This window comes from Trachemys scripta, chromosome 10, assembly GCF_013100865.1.
Source record: "Trachemys scripta elegans isolate TJP31775 chromosome 10, CAS_Tse_1.0, whole genome shotgun sequence".
NCBI classification, from domain to species: domain Eukaryota; kingdom Metazoa; phylum Chordata; order Testudines; family Emydidae; genus Trachemys; species Trachemys scripta.
In genome coordinates, this window is record NC_048307.1 from 67,644,742 (window position 1) to 67,672,484 (window position 27,743).

Below are 27,743 nucleotides of genomic sequence, written 5' to 3' on the forward strand. Positions count from 1 at the left end.
ACCTTTGGTTGAATAAACAATACATTTGATTTAAAGAAACGAATTGGTTTTGAGTCACTTTATTCAGCCACTGGTGAAGGGTTGCATAGGGAAAGTTTCTTGTAGGTGCTAAATACAGTCAGGCCTGTCAACTTATCAGTGGTGGAAGATGGTCTATAACTCAGGGAATCCAGTCTACAAGTGGCTAAATCAGGGACCAGGGGAAGGGAATGAAACTTATCATTAAAAGGTGCATTTGAAAAAGATTGCCCAGGGAAAAAAAGTGTAAACATTTTTCAGAGAAGCTGATTAATAGGTGGTAAGAAACTGTGAATGATAGTTGAGCACAGGTAGGAGTCACAATAAGTTAACAGAGGAAGGAGGTGAAGCACAGCCAACTCATGAAGGAACTCAAATGTAGACAAGGTGTTGGACAAAAAGAAGACAGTGGAATGGGCGGAAGGTGACAGAGTAACAGACAGAAAGGCAGTAGAAGCATTCTAAATAGACCTGAGGGAGGCAAGATTACAGTAGCAAGGATAGAAAGGAAGAGGTGGCTACAGAAGTGAAGACATGAGATGAGTTATGGTGTGCAGCATAATAAATACAAAGCTGGCAGGAGTTTGCTATACCAAGTGGTTGTGCACCAGTCTACCCATTTGTAAAACTGGCATATAGCATCTGTGACAAAAGCAGAAAGAGGCTGAATTAATTAACATTTCTAAAGCACTTTATCAGATGAAAGACACTTTGGTAGTGCACTAAAGCCTGGTGCCCACCCCAAGGATTACCTCATACCAAATGAGCACAAGTGGGAAACAAATTTTAATTACCAGGTAGCAGTAATCATAGGCTTAAACATGTTTTAATTTTCTACTGTAATGCCTATATGATGCAGGCATGAAGCTATATTAGTCACAGAAGAACCACTGCAAAACTTACTAACAACCCTCAACAAATCATCCAGAAGATCACTAGCAATAGTCTTTATCCTACTCACCAGCTAAGCCTTGAAGATTTGGAAAGAATAAAAGGAAAGATGACTCCCTCTACACCAAAGGCTTCCTCTAGAATACGTAAGCACAACTTTGTTATTGCATTCTACATGCATGATCATTTAACTCACAAAATAGATGCAAGTGGATTTGTCAAAGTTGGCACAAAGATACTCAGGTGGGTAACTACGAGGTATTTACTATTTCAGTAGCAGACCATGACAAGCATTAGAGTAAAGGTATGAGAAACAGTACTTGTGAGTGGCATACATTGATTTATTTTTAATTCAATAGTTAACCCTCTATTTTGCATTAACTTTTAAGGGGTTATTTTTCCTTTGTTTTTGCGATCTTCAGTTAGGAACCACAAGAAGATACATACACTTAAGAGTTGGGGCAATAGAACAAATAATACTGAAAACTTTAATAACCCACTTTACAAGATGTTTTGGTCAGGTTTTTTAAGCTAACTAATGACTTTCATAGGAGAAATGACACATTAGCTCTTATATTTACTTTCAGTGCCAAATAATGTACTTAAGTAATTTATCACTTGCCAGACAGGAAAATAGAAATAATTCAGCCAATAGATTATCAGTGAAATACGTATTGAAGAAAATACATTTTTTAAGTAGTTACTGTCAGCATGATAGAACTAGATGAGATTTCTTAGCATTTCTCAGTGATTCATCTTTCAATAGCTTGTTACATTTCAAGGTAGGCTAATGCTGAATATTCAACATTATCCTATGGTTCTACTCTAGATGCATTTTCTCCAGTCCTGAACTGTACATATTAATGACTTATCTTTGTAAGTAATAAGAGTAACACTAAGGAGGAAGGGAAATTTCCAACCTGATAATTAGGCTTCTGTGAGTTCTTCTACATCAGCCTAACATTTTTTCATCCAGCAGCTAGAGAAGGAAACCCCACTTTTGTTAATGTCTTTGCCTCTACATAGCAGGCTGGCTGCTTGCATGTTACCAATTATATTCACCACTGCTAAAAATATTACGATTTAAAGGACAATTAAAAAGAGATCTAATAGACACACACCGTTTTCCATACCCTAACATGGTAAGTCTGAAAGAAAACTGATGTGGTCCATTCTTATTACTCACCACCAAACTAAAGAACTACCAAGCCAATACCAGCTCCTTGGCTCAGCAGAGCTTTGTAGTAATGATCAAGAACTGAATACAGTAAGTCTCAGCTCAGGTGTATTGATCAGTACACCAATTATTTTTAAAAGACAGTATAATTTGAAAGCAACTGTAGAATGCTCTCCCCAGCTCTAGCTGTCAGGCCTGTAAATACAGGTTAGACCAAAAAAGGTGAAATTCAAGAGCACAAAGGTAACAGAAGTCATGGTTTACACAGTTACTGTTGCATTTCTCTTTTCGCCTAATATATATTGGCTAAGGCAGTGACAACTGTTTATTAGTATGTCACAGGACTTCAGTGACTTCAAATATCTATATCTAGACATATGGCACTAGGAACAGCAATCTAAAGGAAGTTTTTCTTTTAAGTTCAACTGACATGCATTTCACTTAACCACAAAAAAGCTTATTTAAACTAAAGAATTGCACGTTTTTTGAAGAACCTTTATTTACACTACATAGTTTAACTGAAGTCCTCTTACATTGCTATTAATGCCATTTCAACTTTAAAGCTGCTCTAATTCTACCTCAGTGGTTACTGTATGTATTTTTAAAAAATTACAAGACTTTTGTGCAAGCAAAAAATGATAAGGAATTTCACTTATTTTAAGCTCACTTTAAAATAAACATACTATATGATCTAAATACTCCTTATTTATCTGCTCAGATAACATTAGTGGCATTATAAATAAAGTCAAAGTAAGTGTACACACTGTATCATACCTATGCTAGTAATGAGAACATTAGGGAAACAGTCATTTCTTTCAACTCCATACTAATTTCTTGTGGTATGGTTTGTAGGAGTGTACAGGATCCTGTGGAGTGAATGGGAATTGTCACACTTTGGCTGTTTAAACAACTGCAGAGAATGCTGCACAGTATACTGACTGATCATCTATGTACATTTATTGCACCTTTCAATTGGCTGCACTGCCTCATACCCACTTGTAGATATTCTCTGGAACTAAATGCACAAACAGATAACGTTAAATCAGATCAAGATTTTAGTGTTGGTTAATGCTTGAGCATCCAGGTCCTAGAATACTATTAAGAGAAGTCTTGTATTTTCATATCTTCACATTATACATTTTTGCAAGCATATTTATATACAATAGTCATCACCATACCAACTTACACGCTCCAGAACATTACTATAAAATACACATTTCTGAATGAAACCAAGACCATTGAAGTATTGTACATTGCAGATCTCAGCTATAAGTATGTGCTATATTTCTTTAATACAATTCCAGATACTGTTTACAGTGTTAACCCAGGTATTTCTTCATGGCTCATTTAATTAAAAAAAGTATAAATCCAGTTTTGTTGCTGTAATTAAAAACAAACAAAAAAAGTTGTCACTTGAGTCCATAATGGTCATTGCAAGAGTATTTTAGAGGGAAATGCAAGTCTGGGACAAAGTAATATAGCTATTGCATTTTTAAAGAAAAATAATATACCAAAATTCCATAACAAACAAGGAGATCAAAGGAGAATTTCACCAAATGCTGAAGACAATGTAAGGAGTCAGGAAGTAAATAAACCAACAAAACACAAGATAATGTTTAAAATACCTTTACAATATAGAGTACTTCTTACTTTCAATGTTTTGTGAAGGTAAAAAGGAACTACATCTGTTAACTTATTGATATCCTGCCAATAATCATGGAGAGAAAAATAGATTTTTCTGGTACCTCCTATAAGAAATGTTCTAGTTTCATAGTACACATGGAGAGATTATATATTTATGTAATTTCATAGAATTTAATCATTCCCACCAATAGCAAGTACTTTATGCCAATGTCAGTCTATACATTGCTACTTGCATTATCTGAGATGAACTATTCTGTGCAATTATGTATAAAATATTATTTCTGGTATTTGTCCATCTTCTATCGATGTACCATTGTTGTTACCGGGTGAACTAGAGAAGGAAAAGCAGGTTTTGCTAGCAGTGGGAGATTCATGGATTACTTTCTTCAATCCTTTCGTACCATAATGGGAATCAGGACCCTAATATAAACAACAAAAGTAGTTAAGTGAATTGGAGAAAATGTAGCTATTTGAGCAGAATGATTTAATTAATTTATTTATATATATAATATAATTAATATAATATAATATAAAAAAAGGTTATAACAAGCTCTAGCATTCCTTTAGTCTGTGGTACCTCTGGAGAACCTTGAATTGTATTAGTCTAGCATGTATTACCTGATACAATTCAAGGTTCTCCAGAGGTACCACAGACTAAAGCAATGCTGGAGTTTATTACTATCTTTGAAAGGAGAATTCAGACACCAACTTGTCTGCTTCATCTGGCAACTAATACACACAGTAAAAACATTCTGGCATATTTACTATGTAAGCCTATACTAATATTTAAAGTGTTTGAAATTTCTGGTATGCAGATTTGTGAAATTTCATACAGTAACTCCTCACTTAATGTTGTAGTTATGTTCCTGAAAAATGCAACTTTAAGTGAAACAATGTTAAAACGAATCCAATTTTCCCATAAGATTTAATGTAAATGCGGGGGGGGCGGAATTAGGTTCCAAGGAAATTTTTTGGGGGCAGACAAAAGGCATTATATACTGTACAGTACTGTACTGTGGTGGGGAGGTGCCCCTAGCTTACCCCACACAGGCACTGCCCACTGCAGACCATGAGGCAGGCAAGGACGCTAGGAAGCACCTTGCACAGCAGCAGCTTCCCCCCAGAATACGTGCTGACTTTGCTAGGGGATGCTCCAGGCCTGCCTCTTCCCACCCCCACTCCACCTCCTCCACGCCACGTCCCCACTCCCCCCCGTTCCTCCCAGCGCTTCCCTGCCACCAAACAGCTGTTTGGCAGCACCTACGACTTCTCTCTGTCCAGCTTTGAAGGGAAAGCGCCGCTTCTCTCCGGACGCTGGCTGCACGGCTGCCCCTGCTCCTCCTGAGTCCTCCGGCCCGTGCTCGCAGGACGGCATTCCGAAAGAGGATTTAGAGCTGCAGGCCAGGTCCTGGGACCCCCTTAGCCCAGGGCCCTGCAGCGCCTAAAGCCCTTGCGTTCCGGGTGGCCCTGCCTGCTGGGGAGGGGGGCAGCTTCCCCGCTCCCTCCCTCCCAGAAAGTCCTAAGAGCCGCCAAATAGCTGTTTGGCGGCAGGGGAAGCACTGGGAGGGAGGGAGGATGGGAGGAGGAGGAGGCGGAGAAGAGGAACTTGTGCAATGCTCCCTTGTAAAGTCAGCCAAACGACATTATAAGGGAGCATTGCACAACTTTAAGCGAGCATGTTCCCTAATGGAGCAGCGACTGAACTGCGAAACAACATTAAGCGGGAGGACGTTAAGTGAGGAGTTACTGTATTTGATTTTTGGATAGAGAATTAGATTAGCCCCCCCCCCCCCCCCCCCCCCAACATGAACTTAGTAATGGACAAAGCAGCCTATTATGTTTAACGGAGGACTTTTAGAAGAGATAATACGCATAACAGCTAAACCTGAGCTTAAGAAAATTTAAAGCATTTTTTGAAGTATATCATTGATTAGAAGGAAGAAAAATACAGTTAACACAAAGGATAGATTTGAGTTTTGATGCAAATTTCCACTAATCCTATATTACAAATACACATTTTCACCTCTGCAAGTAAACTAATAGCTTCAAAATTGCATCCAAAGTAACATTTTTAAACAATAAGTCACAACTAACCCCCCCCCCGCAAAAAAAAAAAAAAAAAAAAAAAAAGCGCACCTCTTAGGAGATTCCCACCTTTATTCCAGCCCCAGTACATCAAGTACAGAGTTGTGTAGAAATCCCAGGTCTGGCTTAGGGAAGAAATTCCCCAATGCAGGCACCGAGGAAGACAGACGCAGGCTGTCTTCCAAGAGCTCTCTCACAAACCATGATGTAGGGGGCATGCCACGGATGGGCTGGGAGCAGGAGAGAGGAGCTGCAATGCTGAGAACGTAGGTCAATGGTTCTCAAACTTTTGTACTGGTGACCCCTTTCACATAGAAAGCCTCTGAGTGCGACCCCTTTCTATAAATTAAAAACACTTTTTATATATTTAACACCATTATAAATGGTGGAGGCAAAGCGGGGTTTGGGATGGAGGCTGACAGTTGACGACCCCCCCCCATGTAAGAACCTTGTGACCCCCTGAGGGGTCCCGGTCCCCAGTTTGAGAACCCCTGATGTAGGTAGTGCTGCTGCCCATAGGCAGTAGGTGATAGTTACATTGGGATCTGCTCTGGTTCCTGGATCAGCTCAGCTTTGGGAAAGCATAAAGCCACAACAGCTCCACCACCCCCTTGAAAGCCAATTTAAAAACAAGCACTTCAAAAGCAAAACTAGACAATTAAGAAAAAGAGAGAGGGAGAGACTTAGAGGATGTTTCCCTACCAGATAGTTTAAAATTTGGCTAAGATATTGGTTCCAAACAACTTTCCATTATGTTCATTTCTACGCTCTCTTAAGCATGCTTACTTTGAGTGTTGCACAAGCTGTGTAGGAGACCGTTGGCAAAATTTCTATAGGTTCTTTGAACATAACTCTGAATGTATTAGCAGTTCCATCACAACTAAATCCAGTATCATTTTGTCCCAGTGTTTGATTTTTTTCATATTCAATTATCTGCATAAAAAAAATAAAATAGAAGTGTCTTTTTACCTGTTAATTAGTTTACAATTTTGAAGAAAACTCTAGTCACAAAAAAAACAACCAAGCATCAACATATATAAGTGTCACATTCTGGGGTACTATTCAGACCAGTGAAGGGTTTTGCGCTGCCTGCCCTGTAATCCTGGGTGCCTCACAATGCTTTGCTGCTGTAGTTCCCAACCTGGGCCGCTCACAACCAGCCTACCAACATGCAGGTCACACCCTCAGTGTCTGTGTATAGCTGCAGCCCCGGTCCAGCAGCTCTGACCCCAGCTGCTTGCCAGCAAAATACCAGTCACACACTGGCTTCCACCAGCCTTGGTTACTACTGGCAGGATGACCCCAACAAACTCCCTAGTCCCAGATTTTTCCCCAAAATGTGCGTTCTGTAATGTCCAGCCCTTTCCTGGACAATTCAGATATTAAGGTTTGTTGCTCCTGTAAGGAGTTAACATTCAACAGTTTTGTTACTTTAACTGGAGTTATCAAACAGTTCAGTTTAAACACAGCCTTGGAATAAAACAAAAAACAGGATAGGATTTTAAGTGAATTCAAGTATAAGTGATAAAGCTAGAAATGGATACAAGCAAATAAAAATGAAAACGTGTCTAAAGGCCTAAAACTTAATCTAGCAAGTTTGGTTCAAGACTTTTGTTCAAGATGGCCTTTCTCACTCACTAGTTTGCAGCATGATGGTAACTGACCCTGTCCTTGGTCACGTTATCTCCTAGTGGCCCGCAGGTGCTGGTGCCTTTGTCTTCTTAGGTGAAAGAGAGAACTTAGTGTTCTCTGCCCCTTTCTTTTATATTTCAATAAACGTTGGAAGTAGATTCTTCTGAAGGTTACCATTCAGTGTGAAGTTTATTCAAGCAGTAAGGAATGCGACATGGGAGTTCAATGGTGAAGGAGACTCCATGCTTTCTCCCCCTCCTCCCCCCACTTGTTTTTTGCTGAAATGCAAATTGTTCTGTTTCCTGCCACCTCTTCCCCCTGCTGTTGAAGACCCTGATTGAGGTAAACACACATTCCTTCCTTTATGATAGGCCTATTTAACAACTTTGGCCTAGACAGGCTATCATCATCATACAGGGGGAATTCATAACTTCACATATACTGTTAACTAGATACATTTCAACATGATATTATTGACCAGTGAGTTATTAGTTTTCCCATGGTACCCACAAAGCACATTTTGTACAAAGATTATTACAATGGTGTGTCAGGTGTGAATACAAAAGTTGCTTTCAGTCACAATAGGACTACTTACATTAGAATAAGCATTACAGATAACAACAGTTCCCTGAAAAAAGAAGAACAGGAGTACTTGTGGCACCTTAGTGCCACAAGTACTCCTGTTCTTCTTTTTGCGGATACAGACTAACATGGCTGTTATTCTGAAACAGTTCCCTGTTCCATCCAATTTAACACAAAGCGTAGTACAACCTCAGTTGGGGAAGGTGTGTACCATCTGCTTGTGACACAATTAACATCTGGAATTTTAATGAATGGGAATTCACCCCGTCATGCACTGGGAGCAAGAACCTGGAGTGTTGATCTATTACAAAAAAAATACCTCCTGGAGAAATACTAACTTTTAAGTAAACCTATACTGCTGTCCAAGACACCTTTAAAGAATAAATATCTTCATAAACAAACAGGTGCTCACTGAAAGATCTAAAAAAACCACATCACTGAATTCTTCCAAGAATGTAGCAATACCTATAGAACTTTATGACTACACAATTCTGTTTTATGTTCATTTTAGCGATTATACTCCGACTACAGATTCTATTAATCTCACAGTTTCCATGTTAATTTTAAGGGGAGAATAGGAATAGCTTGCCAAAAATAAGAAAGTAGGACTCAGAAGTTTAACTTTCTATCTCAGTCACACTCCAGGGACAAACAATAGAATCATATTATTGAAGTCAATTCACATTTTTATATGCAAATGTGTCATGATCTATCTGGACTAAATAATTGCTCCATCCCAAATCAAATTCATAGTAAGCCTTATTTAAGAATTGTTCCTTGTACCAAATTTAGTTTCTACTAAGCAGTTTAATTAAAAATATACTATACCTGTATATTGACTTGATAGTCTGTGGGTCCATGAATAGATCCATACAATCCAAATCCCACTATGGAAATTCTTCTATTAACTGTGAACCTGACACAGGAGAAAGGCGAGTTATAAATATCACATTTCAACAATAGTCACAGGGCCCTGATCTTGCTCCCACTCAAGTCAGTGGAAAGACTCCCATTGATTTAAAAGGTGCTGGATCAAGCTCAGGATATAGTACTATATACAATTTAATAAAGCAAACTAGGCTTACTGTAAAATGAAGTTTTACTAAAGAGATGGCATCCTAAGACCTCAATTTTACAACTAAAGGCCCCAGTATTCCACAAGGATCATTCTGAAGGACTCAGTATACTGAATAACAAAAATATCTCTATTTTGACCAGCTCTGAAAGGAAACATTTTAACGGATCCAATTTTAAATGTGGCAATGCATGTTATCATTAATAAGCTATACTCTAGAATCCACCTAAACTATTTTTCCAGAATTTCCCTTTATTCTCTTTATTTTAAATGCTTTTATCTATGAGTGTGCGCACAGTCTACTTGACAGTGCAAATGTTGTATCCGTGGTAAATCAGTATGTTACTGCTTTCAGTACTACAAAGCAGCATTTGAGTCACATGTTTTTTTCTCCTTGGACAACTCATGACCAATACCTGATTCGGTCACTTGTTCCGCTGTACCCCCAACGGCTCTCCACTTGCTGGAACCTGTTTATGCTGCATTCTTTTCCTCGGAGGCAGCATCTCGGTCGGTCAATATAATCAACTCTAGGTTTAGGATTGACCGTAAAATGCAAAAAGAGATTTACCACTTCCCGATCTGACAAAATTCCAGACTGAGCAGGACCTAGGAATAGAAGCAGCATGTTTCTGAGAATACGATATGCTTTAACATTTTAATTCTGAATTGTTGTATTTAAATAAACAGTGTAAAGTCCATCATGATTGGTCTCAGACCAGCACAACTTTTGCAAGATGGACTGTTTTGATAGGAAGGAGTGAAATGCATTTGTTACTAACAGGGTAGTTGTGAAAGGTTTGTAAAGTTAGTCCATTATTAGCATAGTGTGTTTCTCTGAATTACATTAACATATTAGTAAGATAAAGTAACCCACAGTTACCTGCTGCAAACTCTTCAATAGTCATTAGTGGAAAACGGATTAGAGATAGAGCTTTTCCAAGCACTTTCTGTTTGTTTCCTGACGTCACAGGCAGCTGCTGTCTTTGACACTCTGCTTCTGCCCAGCGAACAACAGCTCCAAAGAGTCTACTTTCTCGAATACTAAGTGTGTCTCTTTCTAGTACTGCACACAGTGTGTCTAAAAAAAGAAAAAGTTACTAATAAATTTAGGTCAATTTTCTCCTTTCATAGCAATTTCTGTCTTTACATATGTTAAGTCATCTTAAAGTATTTTTTAAATTATACAACTTCACTTAAGAATAAACTATTTGATTAAAGAGCCCAAACTACTTTAATATAATAGAAAACTGATTGAATATACATGTAAGAGATCTGTTTAAGGACTAAATAAATTTATTGCAAAAAACCCACCACAGATAAGACAGTTTTGTCTTACGTGTAAATCAGTCTTCTGGAACAGTGTACAGCATCCAATCCAACAGGTTTTGTCCTGCCCGCCTCCTTCTATAATACAGCATATGAACTTTCTTCTTGATTCCTAAGACTAGGACTATATATAGGTATAGATATATAGTGCCAAACTGCTGCTCTCATGTCCCAAAGAGTATTTCCAAAGCTAGAGCAAGATCAAGAAAGGAAGTGATCAAGCAGATTGGTGAATGTCCGACTATGGGAAAGCCAAATTACTCATAATATAAAGTTGTCCTCATTTGAGTGTCCATCTGCCAATCTGGATCAACTATTGAAATGCAACAACCAGCAGAATGCACAAAAAGAAAAAAGTGACAGTGTAAGGATATATTAAAGTGATCTTTTAAACATAGACATATGGCATCCAAAAAATTAAAAGCAGTACTAAGTATTCCAACTCTTTTTATATACACATCTCAGATTTAGTGAAGATCAGTGGGACATTTAACTCCTGGCTTTGCAGACCTCTCCACATGAAAGGCTGTTGTTCTTCACACAGGACCTATTAAAATAGGCACAAATCTATGTCAGGAATCTTGCTGATACTAGAAAAAGCTGCTCTGATTGCCATCTAACATGTGACCATAGATAACTTGTCCTTTTTTTTTGTAATCTCTGTAAATGAGACCACATCCAATTTCCTAAAGAAAACTGTTCCTGTGGAAAAGGGTAACCACTTGACATCCAGAGAAAGTAGTTGCATCTACTTAGACTGGAAGATGTCCTGATTTAGGTGGAAAGGCACATTACTTATTATTTATACTGCAGTAGAACCTGGTAATGGACCAGGCCCCCATTGTGCTAGGCGCTGTACAAACACAGAACAGTTCTGTAGAGAATTTCAAGAAACATTTTCCTGTAGTCTTGACATGATTTAAGGTTTATATGAACCTAGCCCCACCAAGAATAGCAGCAGTAGTTGAGATTCTAGAACCTAAAGATGACTAGAGGTGTTCCCAACTGAGATTCTTCTTTCTAGTCTACTAGTCACCCAAAGCAGGGATTTCACAATCCAATCGGGAAGGAAGGATTACCTGGAGAGGGACTCCTAGCGTTCACAGCTGAGCCCACAAGGACTTGAAGAGGGTGCAGAACATATAACTGGACAATGCCTAAACCTGAGAACATAAGACTGAATAGTTGAAGGCCCTGACAGTTATGTATATACTATGTAGGAGTTCCCAAACAAACTAGAATGATTGAAACAGCTCTGTCTAGAGAAGAGAATGAGGGAGACAATGATATGAAAACCAACTCCTGGGTGAGAAAGCCCTGCTATAAAACAAGTTTTTTTTTTTCCTAAAGTAATGTACACAATGAAATTTACGATTTTTTAAAGAAGTTAAAAATTTTCTTCTTCTTCGTTGTTTACCCAGCTTTGCACTTTATGAATAGGACCTGTGAATTTTTTCTAATAAACTATTTGAAAATTTACCCAGCTCTCCTCCCCGTTTATCAAAAAAGACACACCAGGTATGTAGAACTGATGTTTTGAACAAGATTTATTGGAGCTGTTTCTAACTGTTTGGACTTGAAAAACATATTCAGATAGTGGAAAAATCAGATTACCTTCCTCCTTAAGGGCTGTTATTACAATACCCTGAGTACAGAGAAAACATTGTAGGTGCTAGATGGAAAGGATCATGTATTGGAAACAGTCCCCGTCCAGGTAGAATAAAAGAAACTTGTGAGAAGTTGGAATTAGCACAAGCAAGCAGTTGCACAAATCCAAACACAAGAAGTTTAAGGAGAGGGTAGTGCAATTTTCTTTTCTTTTTTTTTAAATAAGGCCAGACTATCCATCCTCAATCTGAACTTTCTTCTTTGCATTCTAGCTGATTTTGAAACAAGTCTTGGACATAAGTTCCATCATGACTGTCTCTCAAACTAGATTGACAAAGCAGCTGGATCCTGAGTGAATAACGATATAACTTATCTCTGGCCAGATCATGCCTGCACATGGGAGACTGTAGGCCACAAAGGGTATGTCTAAACCACAATGTATGCCCTGGATTAGCAGAACTTGAGTCAGCAGACTTTGGCTTTGTTAACCTAGGGCTTGAGCATCTACACACTCATTTGTAACCCCAGGTTAAGAACTGTTGAACCTTGGGTCCAACCTGGGTCTCCAGCATCTATGCTGCATTATGTGGGTTTGAGTCCAGCCATCCGTATCCCAGACTTCCTAGCAGGGCAGGAAGTATAAGGGCCGGGCCCTGCAACTCAGCTGGGTTCAGAGCAGGGAAGGAGCCAGATGTCCTTTCCAGGGAGCTGAACTAGCCCATGGTTAGCTGCAGCAGACGATGACGACACTTCTAAGCCAGCCTGGAGAAAAGGCAAGCCATGGTCCCAGGAGATGGAGGAACTGGGAGAGGAAGCACAGAGTGAGCCGCCTGGCACAGAGAGGGGGAACCAGGCCCCAGTCACTGCAGAGAACAACCCAACCAGACGCCAGTAGGAAGCAGCCCAGGAAAACGAGACTTTGGGTCTGGTGTGTTGCCGGGAGACGAGGCAGTGACCTCATGTTTCCCTGCTGGCCCCACAATGGAATCACCGGTTGCTCCAAGGGTCCTGGGCTGGGATCCAGTGGAGCAGGGTGGGCTGGGATCCCCCTACCCCCAGCCACGCACTCAGGGTTGGGCAAGCACTAATACCTAGGCCAAGGGGCCTAAGCCATTGCCTGCTTGTTTGCTCAGCCTATGCCCAGAAGGCCTGAGTCCTTGTCTATTTAACAGTTTAGCCCTCAGGCAGGAGCCCCAAGCCACAGACTTCTTACTGGCCCAGCCCCCATCCTGGAGACTGGAGCTACCTTGTGCCGAGGGGCTCAGCTGCAAACCAGGATGACTGGTTGCACCCATTCAAATTTGAGCACCAATTCCCCACCGCCAAAGAGGTGCCCCGGAAGAGATCCAAGGAATCTTACACCACCAAACTCGGCTGTCCAAGGAACAAAAAGTCAGCGTTTGGGATTGTGGAATACTTTTGACAGACTCCCAGGGGGGCTGCGTCTACATTGCAATGCAATAGGACTTGAACCCAGGGTCCCAGCTTGATTTAGGCTCTAACTCTCCACTCCTGTGGGGTCCAGGACCCTCAGTCAGAGCCCTGAATTAGGGCAATTTGCATGTAGATGGACGGATGTTAGGTTTCAGCCTGAGTTCGAACCATGAGCTTACACTGCAATTAGATACGTTTCAAATGTAGGGCAGAGAAAGAGGCAATTAGTAAGAGAGGAACCCCTGTAGTTGAAAGTTAGCAATTTTCAGCAGTAGTAAGTCAAAGTCTGAGAAAGCATGCAGCTGCACTAGCTGCAAAGGCAGGATTGTATTTATACAGCACTCAAAGACACGCTGTGTGCTTTACAGACAGAAAAGAGGAAAGGTTCCTGTTCCAGAGAGTCTGCATGCTAGACAGACAACGTATAAACTATGGACAGCAGGATAAAAAGATGCAAACAAGAGTGTTATGTTCTTAGCACTTATTTTCTTGTTTATAATTTATACCTTAGTTTTATATGCAAGTGTAATCTGAATCAATTTGAACCTCATTTACTCACTGTTTAATCTTCTTCTGAATTTCAATTAATCATCTATTCCCCCACTCCAAGGAAAATATATGAGTTAATCTTAGTATAGAGTCCCATTTGTTTCTTCCTTCCCTGGCCTCTAGCAAAGCTTTAGTCCCATCTTTTTCTTGTGTACCTCATACACCATGGTTATTTCCTCTCCCTGACCTCTACACAGACACTCTTCTTAACGCTTTTCTGAGGTTGGTTGTGATGAAGTCAATGGCATCAGGTAATGTACCACTTCTCCTGCCAATAGTCTGTTCCCTCCTGGGAGTCTAGGCTCAAGCCCACTCATAGGTTGGAAGCTGATATCAGTCTGGGCTATTTACAGTACTAAGTTTAGTCAAGAAGAATATACATATGCTGCTTTCATAGCTGAAAGTAGGCAGGACCAGCCCAGTAGTTGAGCGGGATTGGCAAATGGACACTCGAAGAAGAGTAATTTAACCATAATGCTTCAACTAAAACTGAACATGCAGCAAAGGTATTTACAAAACCAATTTCTCTTTTTTTGCCATATTGGCAGCAATTTTTTGGTAAATCCAATGATGGGCAGTACTAAATCACAGTAGTGACCTAAAACAAAATTAGAGACAGTACTATAAATATGGCATATATAGTTAAACAGGACCAAAACAGATAGAAATCTGGAGTATTTTCAAGTCAACAGACACTCAAGCTTTTTTAAGTATTTTCTCACAGATTTAATCAGACATCACACCCAAAGTATTATTGTAACAGAAATGTAGAGTGAAAATTCAGAAAAATTCTTCAAAGATACCTGAAGATGCAAAAGTAACAACATTCGCAATAAGGTAAAACTGATTTTTTTATGCATTTAGATTTTGTATTCAAACTTATGTTACTCAGTGTTTCTTCTGTAGCGATTAAAAAAAAAAAAATGAGTGCACTACAGTGGTCAAAATAATACTGTACCACTAAAATTCCTACACTAATTAGACAATGTAGACTAGCATATAAAAATGTTTGCTTCATCTTTCAAAATGGTATTGAGGTAAAATCCTTGTACTTTTAATAAAGTTCTAACTAGTTCTAATCAATGTGAGCATAGATTTTTAAACCAAAAATCTGATCCTCAACCTGTCAAGTTAAAACACCAGTTTCAACATTATGTGATATCTGTAAACCACTATGTTACAAGAGGGTCAAGTTAAACAAGTCAATTGGGACTAATTTATTTGTTTAGATGGCTAAGCTTTTTAGCAGAGTTCTCTAATGTGATGATTTTTACATATGGGAATCTTTTAGAGCCTATATATTGTACATGTTTCAGTGCAAGCTTTGACAAAAAGGTACACCGTTTAACAATGCAAATCAATACAGTTCTTTTACAAAGTTTAAATACATATTCTGGTAATAGAAGGCAACTTACCTATGTCAATATCAGTAAAACCTTCTGCACTTATTGCATCCATTGTACTTTTGTCTATAGTGTCAAGACAAAGACTAGCAAGCTGAGGTTCATCAAATAATCGAGCCTATGGAGATAATATATGGTTAACAGACAAATGGTATGACAGTGGTGTTGCAACCAACAGATTTATGAAGTAACCCAAACAAACAAGTTTTTACTCCAGAATAATGGATACATTCTATTTAGACAGCCTCAATTTACCTTTCAAGTATTCCTTGAGTTTGTGTCAAACAGCCCTTGAATGATGTACTTCATTAAGGGTTTTTGTATCAGAGTTCTCCAATTCTCCTTCCTGAATAATATTATTACACTGCCAAAGATAAATCTCTATATTTGAAGTTGCAAGTCAAAACTACAAGACTGGATCAAAATTTAGACAATGTTCTCAAAGAGCCTCAGATTAATTCATTAGAATATTAATATTAATAGCACTGAAGAGAGAACAGACCTCATGTTTATGATGTTCCAATAACAATATAAAAATATGTTTATTTACAAAGCCCTTTTCCTTTCTATTATTTCATACTCAAGAAGCTGAGTGACAAAGCTGCAATAAGATGCTTGCAAAAAGTCTGATATGCTGCACAGATATTTCTACCACAGACTAAACTACCTAGACATCTAACATTGTGTAAAATATTAGCTCTTGGGGGCTGATTTATTAAACAATATTTTCATAAGCCAACATTTTATTCAGGTTACCTGGGTAAGAAGCATAAAGGCATTATCTGCTCTAAGGTGTTTAGTGAGAAATTCCACACAATGTGCTTCCAAGGCTGGGACTGCATACTTCTTGGCAGTGTAGAGAGTAGTCATAACTGTTTCAGGACCAATCTGAACTTCATCTGAATAAAGAAACCTGGAAATAATACAAAAATACAGAAGGATAAAAGGGATATAACTGAGGCAGAGCTGAACATACCAACTAAATTTAAAGAACATGATTAACAGCCTCTTTGTACTGACAAAACAAATTAAAGAAGTGCACTAAAAAAGTTTGGTACTAGTTAAGATGTGGCAGCATGTTAGCTTATGAAAAGCTAATGCCATTAGATCTGCATAAGAAGTGTAACACTCCCTAAAACTAATCTTGCTGTACTGGTTGATTAGATATGTACAGCCAGTGAAGAGTAGCTGAGCTGGCAAAATTACTTTCAATTCAGATCTGGCTCAATAGCAAGAACATCTTCAATTTGAGTATCAATACCTCTATTCCTATACCACTGCTCTCCATTCAAAGACATTGCACACTATCCATCTAGCCATGAGGGGACACAAATCAAGGACTTCCACTGCGATAACATCTTAATTCTAAGTCAGCATTTTCCCTCTGCAGGAAACTAATATTTCAGCTAATGACCTCTATTTTTTTGACAGAGACTGCCACAGGCTGAAACTCTGACCTGCCTCCATTGTTTTTGAGAATGCAGGATAGATTGGTGTTTTAATGGTAGTAATGACTCAAGAGACAAAGTATGCACCAAAGGCAGCAAAGCCAGCTTTCCTGAAAGCTGTTACTTGTTGAAATGAGACAGGAGTATTGATTCTAAGATACCAATCACTGGGGGTGGGAATTGTTTGTTTTTTAAAATCTGTTATTGACCTGAAGAAAGTATTTCCAAGTCTGTCACTACTGCATCTCTAATTTCTAGGAAAGTTAATCAAAACTGCTCTGTTGGTTACAGAAATAAACAAAAAAGATTTCTGTATATTACAAGTTATTAAAAACCCACCAATATTGGTTTAAACATAATAATTAAGAGGCATACTAACAGAGGCAGGAATTCCTACGTCAAGACTAAAGACTATTCTGCACTAGAAGTGCCACAGCAGCGCAGCTGCACCGATGCAGCCACGCCACTGTAGTGAGTCTGGTGAAGATGCTCTATGCCAACAGGAGAGAGCACCATCAATATAACAAAACCATCTTTGTGACTGGTGGTAGCAATGTCTCCTGCCAACATAGCACTGTCCACACCGGCGCTTAGGTCAGTGTAATTTACATCACTCATGGGCGAGGCTGATTCACACCCTTGGGAAACAAATTATACCAACATAACCTGTAGTGTAGACAAGCCCTAAGCCTCCTTTTTCCCCTCTTGTTATTTTGGTTTAGTTAAATATCCATTATTTTACCTAATGCACTATTCTGAGACTCCTGCAACAATGAGGCACAACAAGGTGCTAAAGCTAGAATGTCAGCAGGTAACGTAATCCCCAGGCTTTGTCACAACCATAATAATCTAATCTCCTTGTTTAAAAACCAACATTTTGTCCCTCTTAACATATTTTTCAATGTACTTAAAAATATACAATGCTTTTCTGGTGCTTACTTTAATATAAAAAGTGTGAGAAAGAAGCAGATAGTTCCTATATTGTGTATACAAACCTGAAAATCTATGGGGCCTATGAAAAAGTAGTTGAGAACTGTTGGCACTCATGAAACTAACGTAGCTGCTACCGTGCTCTAGGTCAGCAATTTGATAATTTCTTCATGGGTCAAAGCTGTTGATCCCTTTGACACGTTACCTCATTTCATATTGGTTTTAGGTCAACATGCAACAACTGCTAAAAAAATCCAGACTCTCCAACAGTAGGCAGCTATCTAGTAATACCATTTGATTAATAAACTTAAAAAAGGAGACTGCAGAATTGATGGCCTCATACTATAGCCACAGGGCTAATGAAAAATGGACAGCACACATCTTAGCTCATCCTTTCATGTTAGCTTATATGCTTTTAATAGGTACTAACAAAAGCATGACTTGAATTAGTCCATAACATAGGCCATGTAGGGCTAGTCTACACTACCCGCCCAGATCGGCGGGTAGAAATCGATCTCTCGGGAATCAATTTATCGGGTCTCATCTAGACGGATAAATCGATCCCCAAATCAACGCGCGTACTCCCACGTCAGGAGGAGTAAGCGCTGTCGACGGGGGAGCTGCGGCGGTCGATTTGCCACCATCCTCACAGCGGGGTAAGTCTAATAGGATATGTCAAATTCAGCTATGCTATTTGCGTAGCTGAATTTGCGTATTTAAAATCAATCCTCCCCCCTCCCCCAGTGTAGACCTAGCTGTAATAAAACTTTGGAGTTATTTCATAAACACTGTAGACAGATACTTTTGTATATATGATAAAGATTTGGCAAGCCAGTTGCCAGGAATGGTGGAGAGGAAGGGGATGATTGGAACAAACGGTTTGCTGTGCTGTGCAAAGGGGGAAGATAGCGGGAGCAAGGTAGCAACCTGGAATTTCCCCGTGTCATGAATATATTTCGTTACTGAGACTCAGGGCCCTAGGCTAGTACCCTGGTTGAGGGATTATGTCAGAAGGAAAGGGAAACAGCTGGAAACAAAGAACAGCTGAAAATAATTTTGGGAAACAGTTTGACAGATTTTGTACAGGAGCATGATAATGGTCTCTGGAAGCCTGAGAGCTTTACTGGTCCTGGAGCATTCCTGCAGCTTTGTAAGGAGTAGTGATGGTAATAAATAAAGAGAAATCAGTTAAAGGCAGAAAGAGAGGAGTTAAAGAAAGATAAAATTGAGAAAGACAGACATCCAGGCTGAGTCAGACACCTTCTGTGCTCAGATAGTGGCACGGCAGACGCAGGGGTATGACAGTGAGCAAGGCCTGGTCCACACTAACCCCCCCCCCCCCCCACTTCGGACTAAGATACGCAAATTCAGCTACGTTAATAACGTAGCTGAATTCGAAGTACCTTAGTCCGAACTTACCGTGGGTCCAGACGCGGCAGGGAGGCTCCCCCGTCGATGCCGCGTACTCCTCTCACTGAGCTGGAGTACCGGTGTCGGCGGCGAGCACTTCCGGGATCGATTTATCGCGTCTAGACAAGATGCGATAAATCGATCCCAGAAGATCGATCGCTTACATCCAGACCAGGAAGTAAGTATAGACGTACCCCAAGAGAGAAACAGGCTGGAGCAGGAAGTGTCTGGATTGAAACAGCAGACAATGGAGAGTGATAAGATTTTAAACTACAAATTAAGCAGCTGATTTTTTAATTTAAAAATAAAATAGCTCATTTTGAAAAATCCTTCTAATAGGATGGGGATTTTTTTTTTAAATGACTAATATCAAGCTTATACAAAAGATTTTAAACTTTAGCAGATTTAAATATTGTGGCGTTAGTGAGCATTACTGTAACAGAAAAAAACATTTTGGGTTACTCATTTAGTACAGCTTCTATAAGCACATTCATTAAGTCATGGCTGGCTTGGGTATATATTTTTTAACTTTACTGCTTAGAGCTTTATCCACATAACACAAGAGTAAGAGTTTCATATCAGCTTGGTAGACTTGGGCCGCTCTGAGACTATACTCTTAAGAATCAGCCACCATAGTCCAAAAAAAAATTCAGCAACTTGTAGCAATGAAGCATCCAATATAACCAAATACTTTTAGAGTGAGGAAATTTAATCCACACTAGAATAGAAATGTCAACATGCCAATATATGATTTATGCTTCTTTGTCTTGTCTATATTAGGAAAAGTTGGGTGCATAATTTCTTATCTGAATGTTTCTAGTGTGTACATATCCCTTTATATCTAAAAAGTCTTATTTTCCCCCATCACAACGCCTTTTGTGGGATTTTCCTGAGACAAGCAATAAAGCATTTTGAATAAATTCTTAATGTTCAAAAATGCTGAGTTAGGGAATAAAGAGGCAGGCACAAGAACTATTAAAAAATTGCAAAACAATGAGTCACTTGAAGATATGGGTCAATGATCCTGGAGCATTTCCACAGTACCCCTCCTTTTCCAGAATGGGAAAATCTGTCTGAGTGGCTTGCTTCTGAAGAATCCCTCTGCTTGTGTGTGTAGGGCAGTAGTTCTGAAACTTTGTATGTTGCAGCCTTCTGTTTGTTACAGGTCTGAACTTGCCCTCTGCATATCCTTTTCTGCCTCTCACCTGTCTATAAATATCTTTCTTTTTCTATCCATTTTCTACGTACAAAAATTTTTCAGAGAACACTGTATTTCCTCAATACCTCTACTTTTCTCTGCCTCCAGTTTTCAGCCTCTCTCTCGCAAAGTTCTCTCCCCATTCGCCCTCTCTTCCCCAGGTCCTGCATTCTCTCATTTCCCGGTTTATACCTTATTGTCTCTTCCTGTAAGGCTTCAATGTCAATTTTCTCTCCCCCAGTGTATAGGTAAGAATGTGAGAAAATGTTCAGAGGCAATTATTTTATAAAGGAAGCAATTGAGATCACTAAGTCCCCCAGACTAGATCATTTCCTTAAAGAGAATCTCCCCCGTAAATTTTTCAAGAGAGTTTATTAGGCCCCCAGCAATCAGTTCTGTGGACACTGGTGAATTTTATCTTCTTAGAATGCAAGAAAAAAAGCAGAGAACCCTACCTAAACTCACCAGGATGCACACAAATTCATCCCAATGGTCCCCCAACCACTGTAGTTGCTTTGCAAGAACTCTTTTCGTCCTTGTTTAAAAAACCCTACAGTCAAGAGAAATATTGGATGGTAAGTCAACAAACAAAGAGCAAGTCTACACTACAGTGCTATACTGGCACAGCTGCACCGTTGCTCTCCCCTTTGGCATAGCTTCCACCTCTCACGGAGGTGAAATGCCTATGTCGGCATGAGAGTATCTCCAGCCAACACAGCATTGGTGTGGACAGTGCTTAGGTTGCTGTAACTTTTTCACACCCCTGAGCAATGTAACTTACATTGACTTAAGCAGTAGTGTAGGCCAGCCCAAAAAACAGTTATTTTATTCCTTAAACCACCGTTTCCCAAACTTGGGACGCCGCTTGTGTAGGGAAAGCTGCTTCCAGCAGCTCCCATTGGCCTGGAGCAGCGAATCACGGCCAGTGGGAGTCGCGATTGGCCGAACCTGCGGCCGTGGCAGGCAAACAAACCGGCCTGGCCCACCAGGGGCTTTCCCTACACAAGCGGCGTCCCAAGTTTGGGAAACACTGCCTTAAACCTTTGAGCTCAACCAATAATAGGTTGGTTTTTTTCCCCAGAATGGTTTTTCCCTCAGAGATAAGTCCTCAGTCTCTTCCTTTATCTATTTAGTTATAATCTTGATTGCAAAAAGTAACCCACAATAAAATCATATTTTAAAAAGTTATTACTGAAGGAATAATTCTATTTATTTATATATTTTAAAGTAATACTTTAAATGTAAGCTTGAATATCAATACCTTCCTTCCAACATCTCTAAGCCATTTTCTAAATACCTTAATACTTTTAGGGTTTGGCTTTCTGAACCATCTATCAAAGATCAACAACTCTAATAACCAATATAAGCAGTTTTCATTTAGACAAAAATAAATGTTCACAGAAGAACAGGAAAATACTTAATTACTGCATAAAATACCTAATGAGCAATTGTTTACACTGTTCGATTACTTATGGGTAAGGCTACGGTTTAGTCACGGAGGTTGTGGAAGTCACAGAATCCATAACTTCCAGCAACCTCCATGACTTCAGCCTGCTGTGATAGGGAGCTACACAGTCCCCTGACGCCTGCAGGGGCACGGAGCTGCAGGGTAACCCCGCCGTTTCTGGCGGCTCACTGAGCTCCAAGTCTCTGCAGGTGGTGGGGTACCCCGCAGCTCCCAACTGCGAGCTCCCAGACGCCGCGGGCAGTGGGGGAATCCCCAAGCTCCTGTCTGTCGCGGGCGGTGGGGTCCCCCGGAGCTCCCAGCGGGAGGGGAACTCCCAAGCTCCTGGTAGCTGCGGGTCCCTGGTGCTGCGAGCGGCGGCATCCCGCAGCTCCCAGCCCACATGCTGTAGGTATACTTTGCAGCCCCCAGCTGCTGCAGGCAGCTCCTCACCCCTGCTCTGTTGCCCCGCTTCAGGCGCTGTGGGGACCCACAGATCCCCATTTTGTCAGGGATATTTTTAGTAAAAGTCACGGCCAGGTCACGGCTTCCGTGACTTTCTTTTTTGCCTGTGACCTGTCAGTGACTTTTACTAAAAATATCCCTGACAAAATCTTAGCCTTACTGATGGGCATTATGTTCTTAGTAATCTCTACACTTTTTCCAGAAAACAGAGCTAAAAATAGACTGTTTCAAATGGAATGGACTAACCTTCATGCTGCTTATTTCCTCTGCTTAAATTTATTATATGTAAATATGTTTAAATTTTGTATTTTAATAACTCTCTTTCCTCTCCCCGCCATATTAAAAGCAAGCAGAAAAGATAGAGGCAGACTTTCTTAAATTCTAGAAACTGATGTAGATTCCAGTTGCACATGTAGACTTCCAACAAATAGCATTTTAGGAAAAGGGAGAACTGACTTCTTGTTTTTAATCTGATTTCAGAGTTCAGTAATCTGTACTTCTGCAGGAAGCAGTAAAGAAGAGTGCCTTACAAAACACAGACAAACTCCAGTCTCTGTAGGTAGATAAGAGGGAATTAATTTCCAAGTTCTTTGTTTGAAATACTACTTGTAATTTAAGTCCTGTACATTTCCCCAACAAAAAATAACTAACTTCAACCTTACAGTGGTAGGGGGAAGAAGCACAGTTCAGACTGATTTGGGGACTTGACGTGAGAATTTTCTAAAGACTTGGTATATACCTGGAAAGTTTTGCTGGCATAGTGTATGTCAGTTAGAGAGAGTTTGGTTGGTTGGGGTGGGGGGGAGTTGGTCAACATAGCTATGGTAGCAAAACTTCAATGCAGATGTAGTTATACCATCAAAAAAAAAAAAAAATCCTTTTGCTGGTAACAGCTTATTTCACTTGGGGATCTGGTATAAGCTGTTCCAGAAAAAGGACTTCTTTTGCTGGTGTAATTGTATCTACATTAAGGTTTGCCAGTATAGCTTAACAGGGAGACTTTCCACAACACAAAAGTGTAGGCTGGTGCCCAATATCAAATAGTCACTTAAGGTCTCAACAACAACCTCTTCTTCACCCAGCAACTCATTTGCTTTACATAGGCAGGAGATCACTACCCGCATCATTCCCTGCCACTCCAATTTCATTTTTGTCCTCTTGGATATTTATTACAATGCAGGCTTGTAAAAACACTAATTTTAGTAAATTTGCCAATAAATGTAATATTACGTACAATCCTTGCATTCTCTTCCAGTATGCATTGGGAAATGGGGTCATTTTAAATTTTGTATTCTCAGTTATAATACTGAAGTCAATTTTCAAAAAGTTTATAGTAGGAAGAAAGAAATGTCAAGTATTTGTTTGTATTAAAGTTTTCAGTAGGATGGGTGTTTTTTTAAAAACATACTGAATTTATATTTTGTGCTTATGTTGGCATATATAGAATTCAAGCACATTCTAATGGCGTAGGTGTTTATTTCCAGACCAAATGGCTTCCAAGATATGGTAACCTTTAAAATATCACGAATCCCTCAGTCTGCCAGTGCTTTTATATATAAGCTAATATAGTAAGGCCTTGGATCATTATATATTTTTTCTTACTATAATACTCAAGGACCACAAGCAGCCCACTGTGCTAGTAGCTCTACAAATACACAATGGCTTCTATCGCATTCTAAGGCCCCTATCCTTTGTCCATTTTTTCCCCCATAATGTTCAAACTGTAGCCTCTTTTTTAACACATATTCTTAATTTTTTAAAGTTAAGAAATTAACTTAAGAATTTAAACTTAAGTCTTTAATCCTAAACTTTTTCTACTTAAATTTGACCTCTAGCTATGGCGGTTGCTCTCTTAAAAAACCTTGCATATACATCTTTTTCATTCTCTTAACACGAGAAACAACATTTTGTCTGCAACATACACTTTACCTATTCCCTGTACACTAGCGCCTACCCAGTTTTGCCATTCCTTCATGACTATGGCTAAGATTTTGTCACAGATATTTTTAGTAAGAGTCACAGACAGGTCATGGGCAAAAAAGGAAAATTCACAGGAGCCCGTGACCTGTTCCTGACTTTTACTAAAAATATCCATCACAAAATGGGGAACTGCTAGGCAGCTGTGGGGCCTGGCTGGGAGCTCCAGGGTCCAGCTCCCCCGCGGCCCTTAGCTGCGGGGTCCCTCACCACCAGAGGCCGGGAGCTGGGGGGGGGCTCTGGCCAGGAGCTTTGGGGTCCCCCCATGGCCACTTAGAGCCCTCCAGTGCCCAGGAGCTGCAGCAGCTTCCCCCTCCCCGCCTGCTGCCTGCGGCGTCTGGGAGCTGCGGAGTACTCCCATCACCTCAGAGCTCGGAGGCTCCGCTGTCTTGGGTGGCAGTGGGACCCTGCAGCTCCCAGCCACCTGTGGGCTGTAGTCATGGAGGTCTTTGGAAGTCATGGATTCTGTGACTTCCGTGACCTCCATGATAAACTCGTAGCCTTACTCATGACTGGAGTTTAGGGCTATAAGCCCAAGTCACTTGTGGAGCAGGAAGGGGATCTTCTACTAATATCCTCAAGTGAATGAGGAGAGCAAAGGTCAGCTGTTGCTCTACTCTGCTGTTCCTCCCAGGAGATGGGACTTTTAAAAGTCCACACCTAGCAGAAGGAAACTCCTGGCTAAGAGTTTGGGCACGTGCCCCATTCTCTTCACCCTTCATGGCTTGTCTCTATTGATTCCTAGTGTAAAAGGCAGGATGTCCCCACTCTGCTCTAGAGGTCTTGTACTACTTCAATGGAGAAGTCTCTGGAGGGTCCTAAATCAATAACTTTCTCTCCAAAACCTTGACTGTGAAGGAGGACCTACACCAGCTCCACTGTATTCCATTACAAATAGATTGAGGGAGGACCTGAAAACAGTCTCAAAATTCTTAAGGGCTCTTACAAAGCAACAGTAATTGATTTCTCCACATCCACTGAAGGACAAGAAGTAATAGAATTAATCTGCAGCAAGGGAGACTTAGGTTAGATCAGGGGTGGGCAAACTATGGCCCGCGGGACCGTCCTGCCCAGAGCTCCTGGCCTGGGAGGCTAGCCCCTGGCCCCTCCCCTGCTGTCCGTGCGGCTGTAAGCACCCAGGGCAGCACAGCGGCAGAGCCCAGCCTGACACGGTGCTCTGTGCTGCGTGGTGGTGGTAGCAGCAGCTGGGCCAGCACCGCCAGCCACCAGTGCTCCAGGCAATGCGGTAAGGGGGCAGGGAGCGGGGGGGTTGGATAGAGGGCAGGGGAGGTCACGGTGGTGGTCAGGGGACAGGGGTGTGGATGGTGGTCGGGGGGGAAACAGGGGGTTGAATGGGGGCAAAGGTCCCAGGGGGCAGTCAGGAAGGAGGGGGGCCATCAAGAATGAGAGGGGTTGGATGGGGTGGCGGGGGCAGTCAGGGGACAAGAAGCAGGGTGTGTGTGGATGGGGCAGGGGTCCCAGAGGGGCCATCAGGGAATGGGGGGGGGGTGGATGGGGCACGAGTCCCGGGGGGGGGTAGATAGGAGGTGGGGGCCGGCCCACAACCCCCCATACAATTTACGAAACCCAATGCGGCCCTTAGGCCAAAAAGTTTACCCACCCCTGGGTTAGATCATAGGAAAAAGCTTTCCAACATTAAGGATGGTTAAACTCTGGAATAGGCTTCCAAGGGAGGTGTGAAATTCCCATCATTGGAGGGTTTTTTAAAAACAGGTTGGACAAACAACTGTCATGGATGGTTTAAGTGTACTAGATCCTGCTACAGTGCAGGGGTCTGGACTTGGAACCTCAAGAAATTATCTTCCAGCCCTACATTTCTATGAAATTTGGGATTTTAATCAGTTTTTATATTTTATAAAAAGTTTAGCCTAATTGAACAGTTTCAACAGTATTTTAAGAATTATCTGCAATTTATTCAAGTTATCAATTCTCAGTAATAACCTTGATGTACAATATAACCGTTTCCCTCATATAAATTGCCATTGACAATTGCCACCTAGGCCTCTAATTGGCTAGTTTTATGTAGGTTTGAAATTGATTAATGATCATTCCTCCCCACCCTGAAATCTGTGCAATTGCCAGAGATCATAGACAACATATGGGTGAATAATCACTTAATACACAAGAACAGCAGCAAGAAAAATGATGATCTGACACCAAGAAGCATTTTTTTTACTTGACCCAAGAAGAATCAAATCAATGAATCAAATCAATAAACAACACAGTATAGCAGACTCGATTCTTCCTTTATGCATTATTTAGAAACAAGTAATTGCAACACACACAGAAGAGATCTATTATTAAACTACATCTCCCACTGTCTTGCTTCAAAGGCAATCCCTTTGTAAGGACAATTTTCCTGAAGTAAGCATTTTCTTAGTGGGGAAGATATAAGAATAATTTGCACAACGGGCAACTCCAAATAAAGCCTAAGGAGGGTCCAAAACTAAAGACGAGTCCAAAACCACAAAGTTCTTGTGCAGGGAACTGACAGTTTGACCTTGTTTGCTAGACCACACGATGGCTGTGCCTTGTTTCTATCTGTTTTGTGCCAGGTACAAACAGGTCACGAATACATTAAGCATGCTGAATCAGTGACAAGAGAACAAAGGGGGGAGGGCTGGGAAGGGCGAAGGAAAATGCAGCAGCAAGCAGGCATAGGTGCAAGATGGAGAGAGGACAAGAGGGCCAGGCACCAGCAGCCATGAGGGGATATAATTAGGGCTTCTGCAGCCGGCTGGTTTACAAGCCATGTCACTCACTCCTCAGCCCCACACAGCGATCAGAGAGGGGCGTGGGCCAGTGCAAGGACAGACGCATCCACCCGCCAGCTGCTGTCGGCGCTCAGGGCAGCAGCATAAGATGAAGACTCAACGCCAGCGGCTAACCCGCTCCAACCCGGCACTACGGCAGCCCCCGGTCCCACCCCCGCCGGGTCTCTCCCACCAAACCCCGCCCCGGCCTGACCTGAGCAGCGCCAGGAAGGCGGCGGGCTCTACGTCGGGCAGCTCGATCTCGGCCGAGGTGGTGGCCATGCCCCCGTTGAACATGGCGTCGAAGACGGCGCTGCCGGCGGCCAGCAAGAAGCGGTGGGCGGGGATGCGCTGCTGGCCGGGCCCAGGGGGCCCCCCGCCGCCGGGCTGCCGCGGGCCGCCCTTGCCCACCACGAAGCGCACGTCGCTGAGCAGCTCGTTGGTGAAGAGGAAGGCGAAGCGCTCCTGCAGGGAGCCCTTGGTGGCCTGCCAGTTATACACGGGCTCCCGCTGCAGCGCCGCGGGCGCCGCCTCCGGGGGCCCGCCCGAACCCCCCGCCGTCGCCATGGCCGCCCCGCGGGCCGCTCACTCCGCCCGAGGCACGCGCATCCCCGCCGCCGGGCCTGCTACACTCGTCAGTGTCACAAACGGCCTTCCGTCAGCGCAGCGG

At 41.4% G+C, this 27,743-nt stretch overlaps 1 protein-coding gene across 1 annotated transcript; it reads right to left on the bottom strand.

The window, feature by feature from the left end:
- Positions 1 to 43: 43 nt before the first annotated feature.
- Positions 44 to 27,743, bottom strand: BTBD1 (BTB domain containing 1). The gene is made up of 8 exons (XM_034782749.1): positions 27,288 to 27,743; positions 16,184 to 16,340; positions 15,440 to 15,545; positions 9,988 to 10,185; positions 9,521 to 9,713; positions 8,858 to 8,945; positions 6,602 to 6,748; positions 44 to 4,150 (listed from the first exon to the last, which is right to left on the bottom strand). Exons 1-8 carry the CDS (start codon positions 27,638 to 27,640, stop codon positions 3,992 to 3,994), a joined length of 1,401 nt encoding a protein of 466 aa, XP_034638640.1. The 5' UTR covers positions 27,641 to 27,743; the 3' UTR covers positions 44 to 3,991.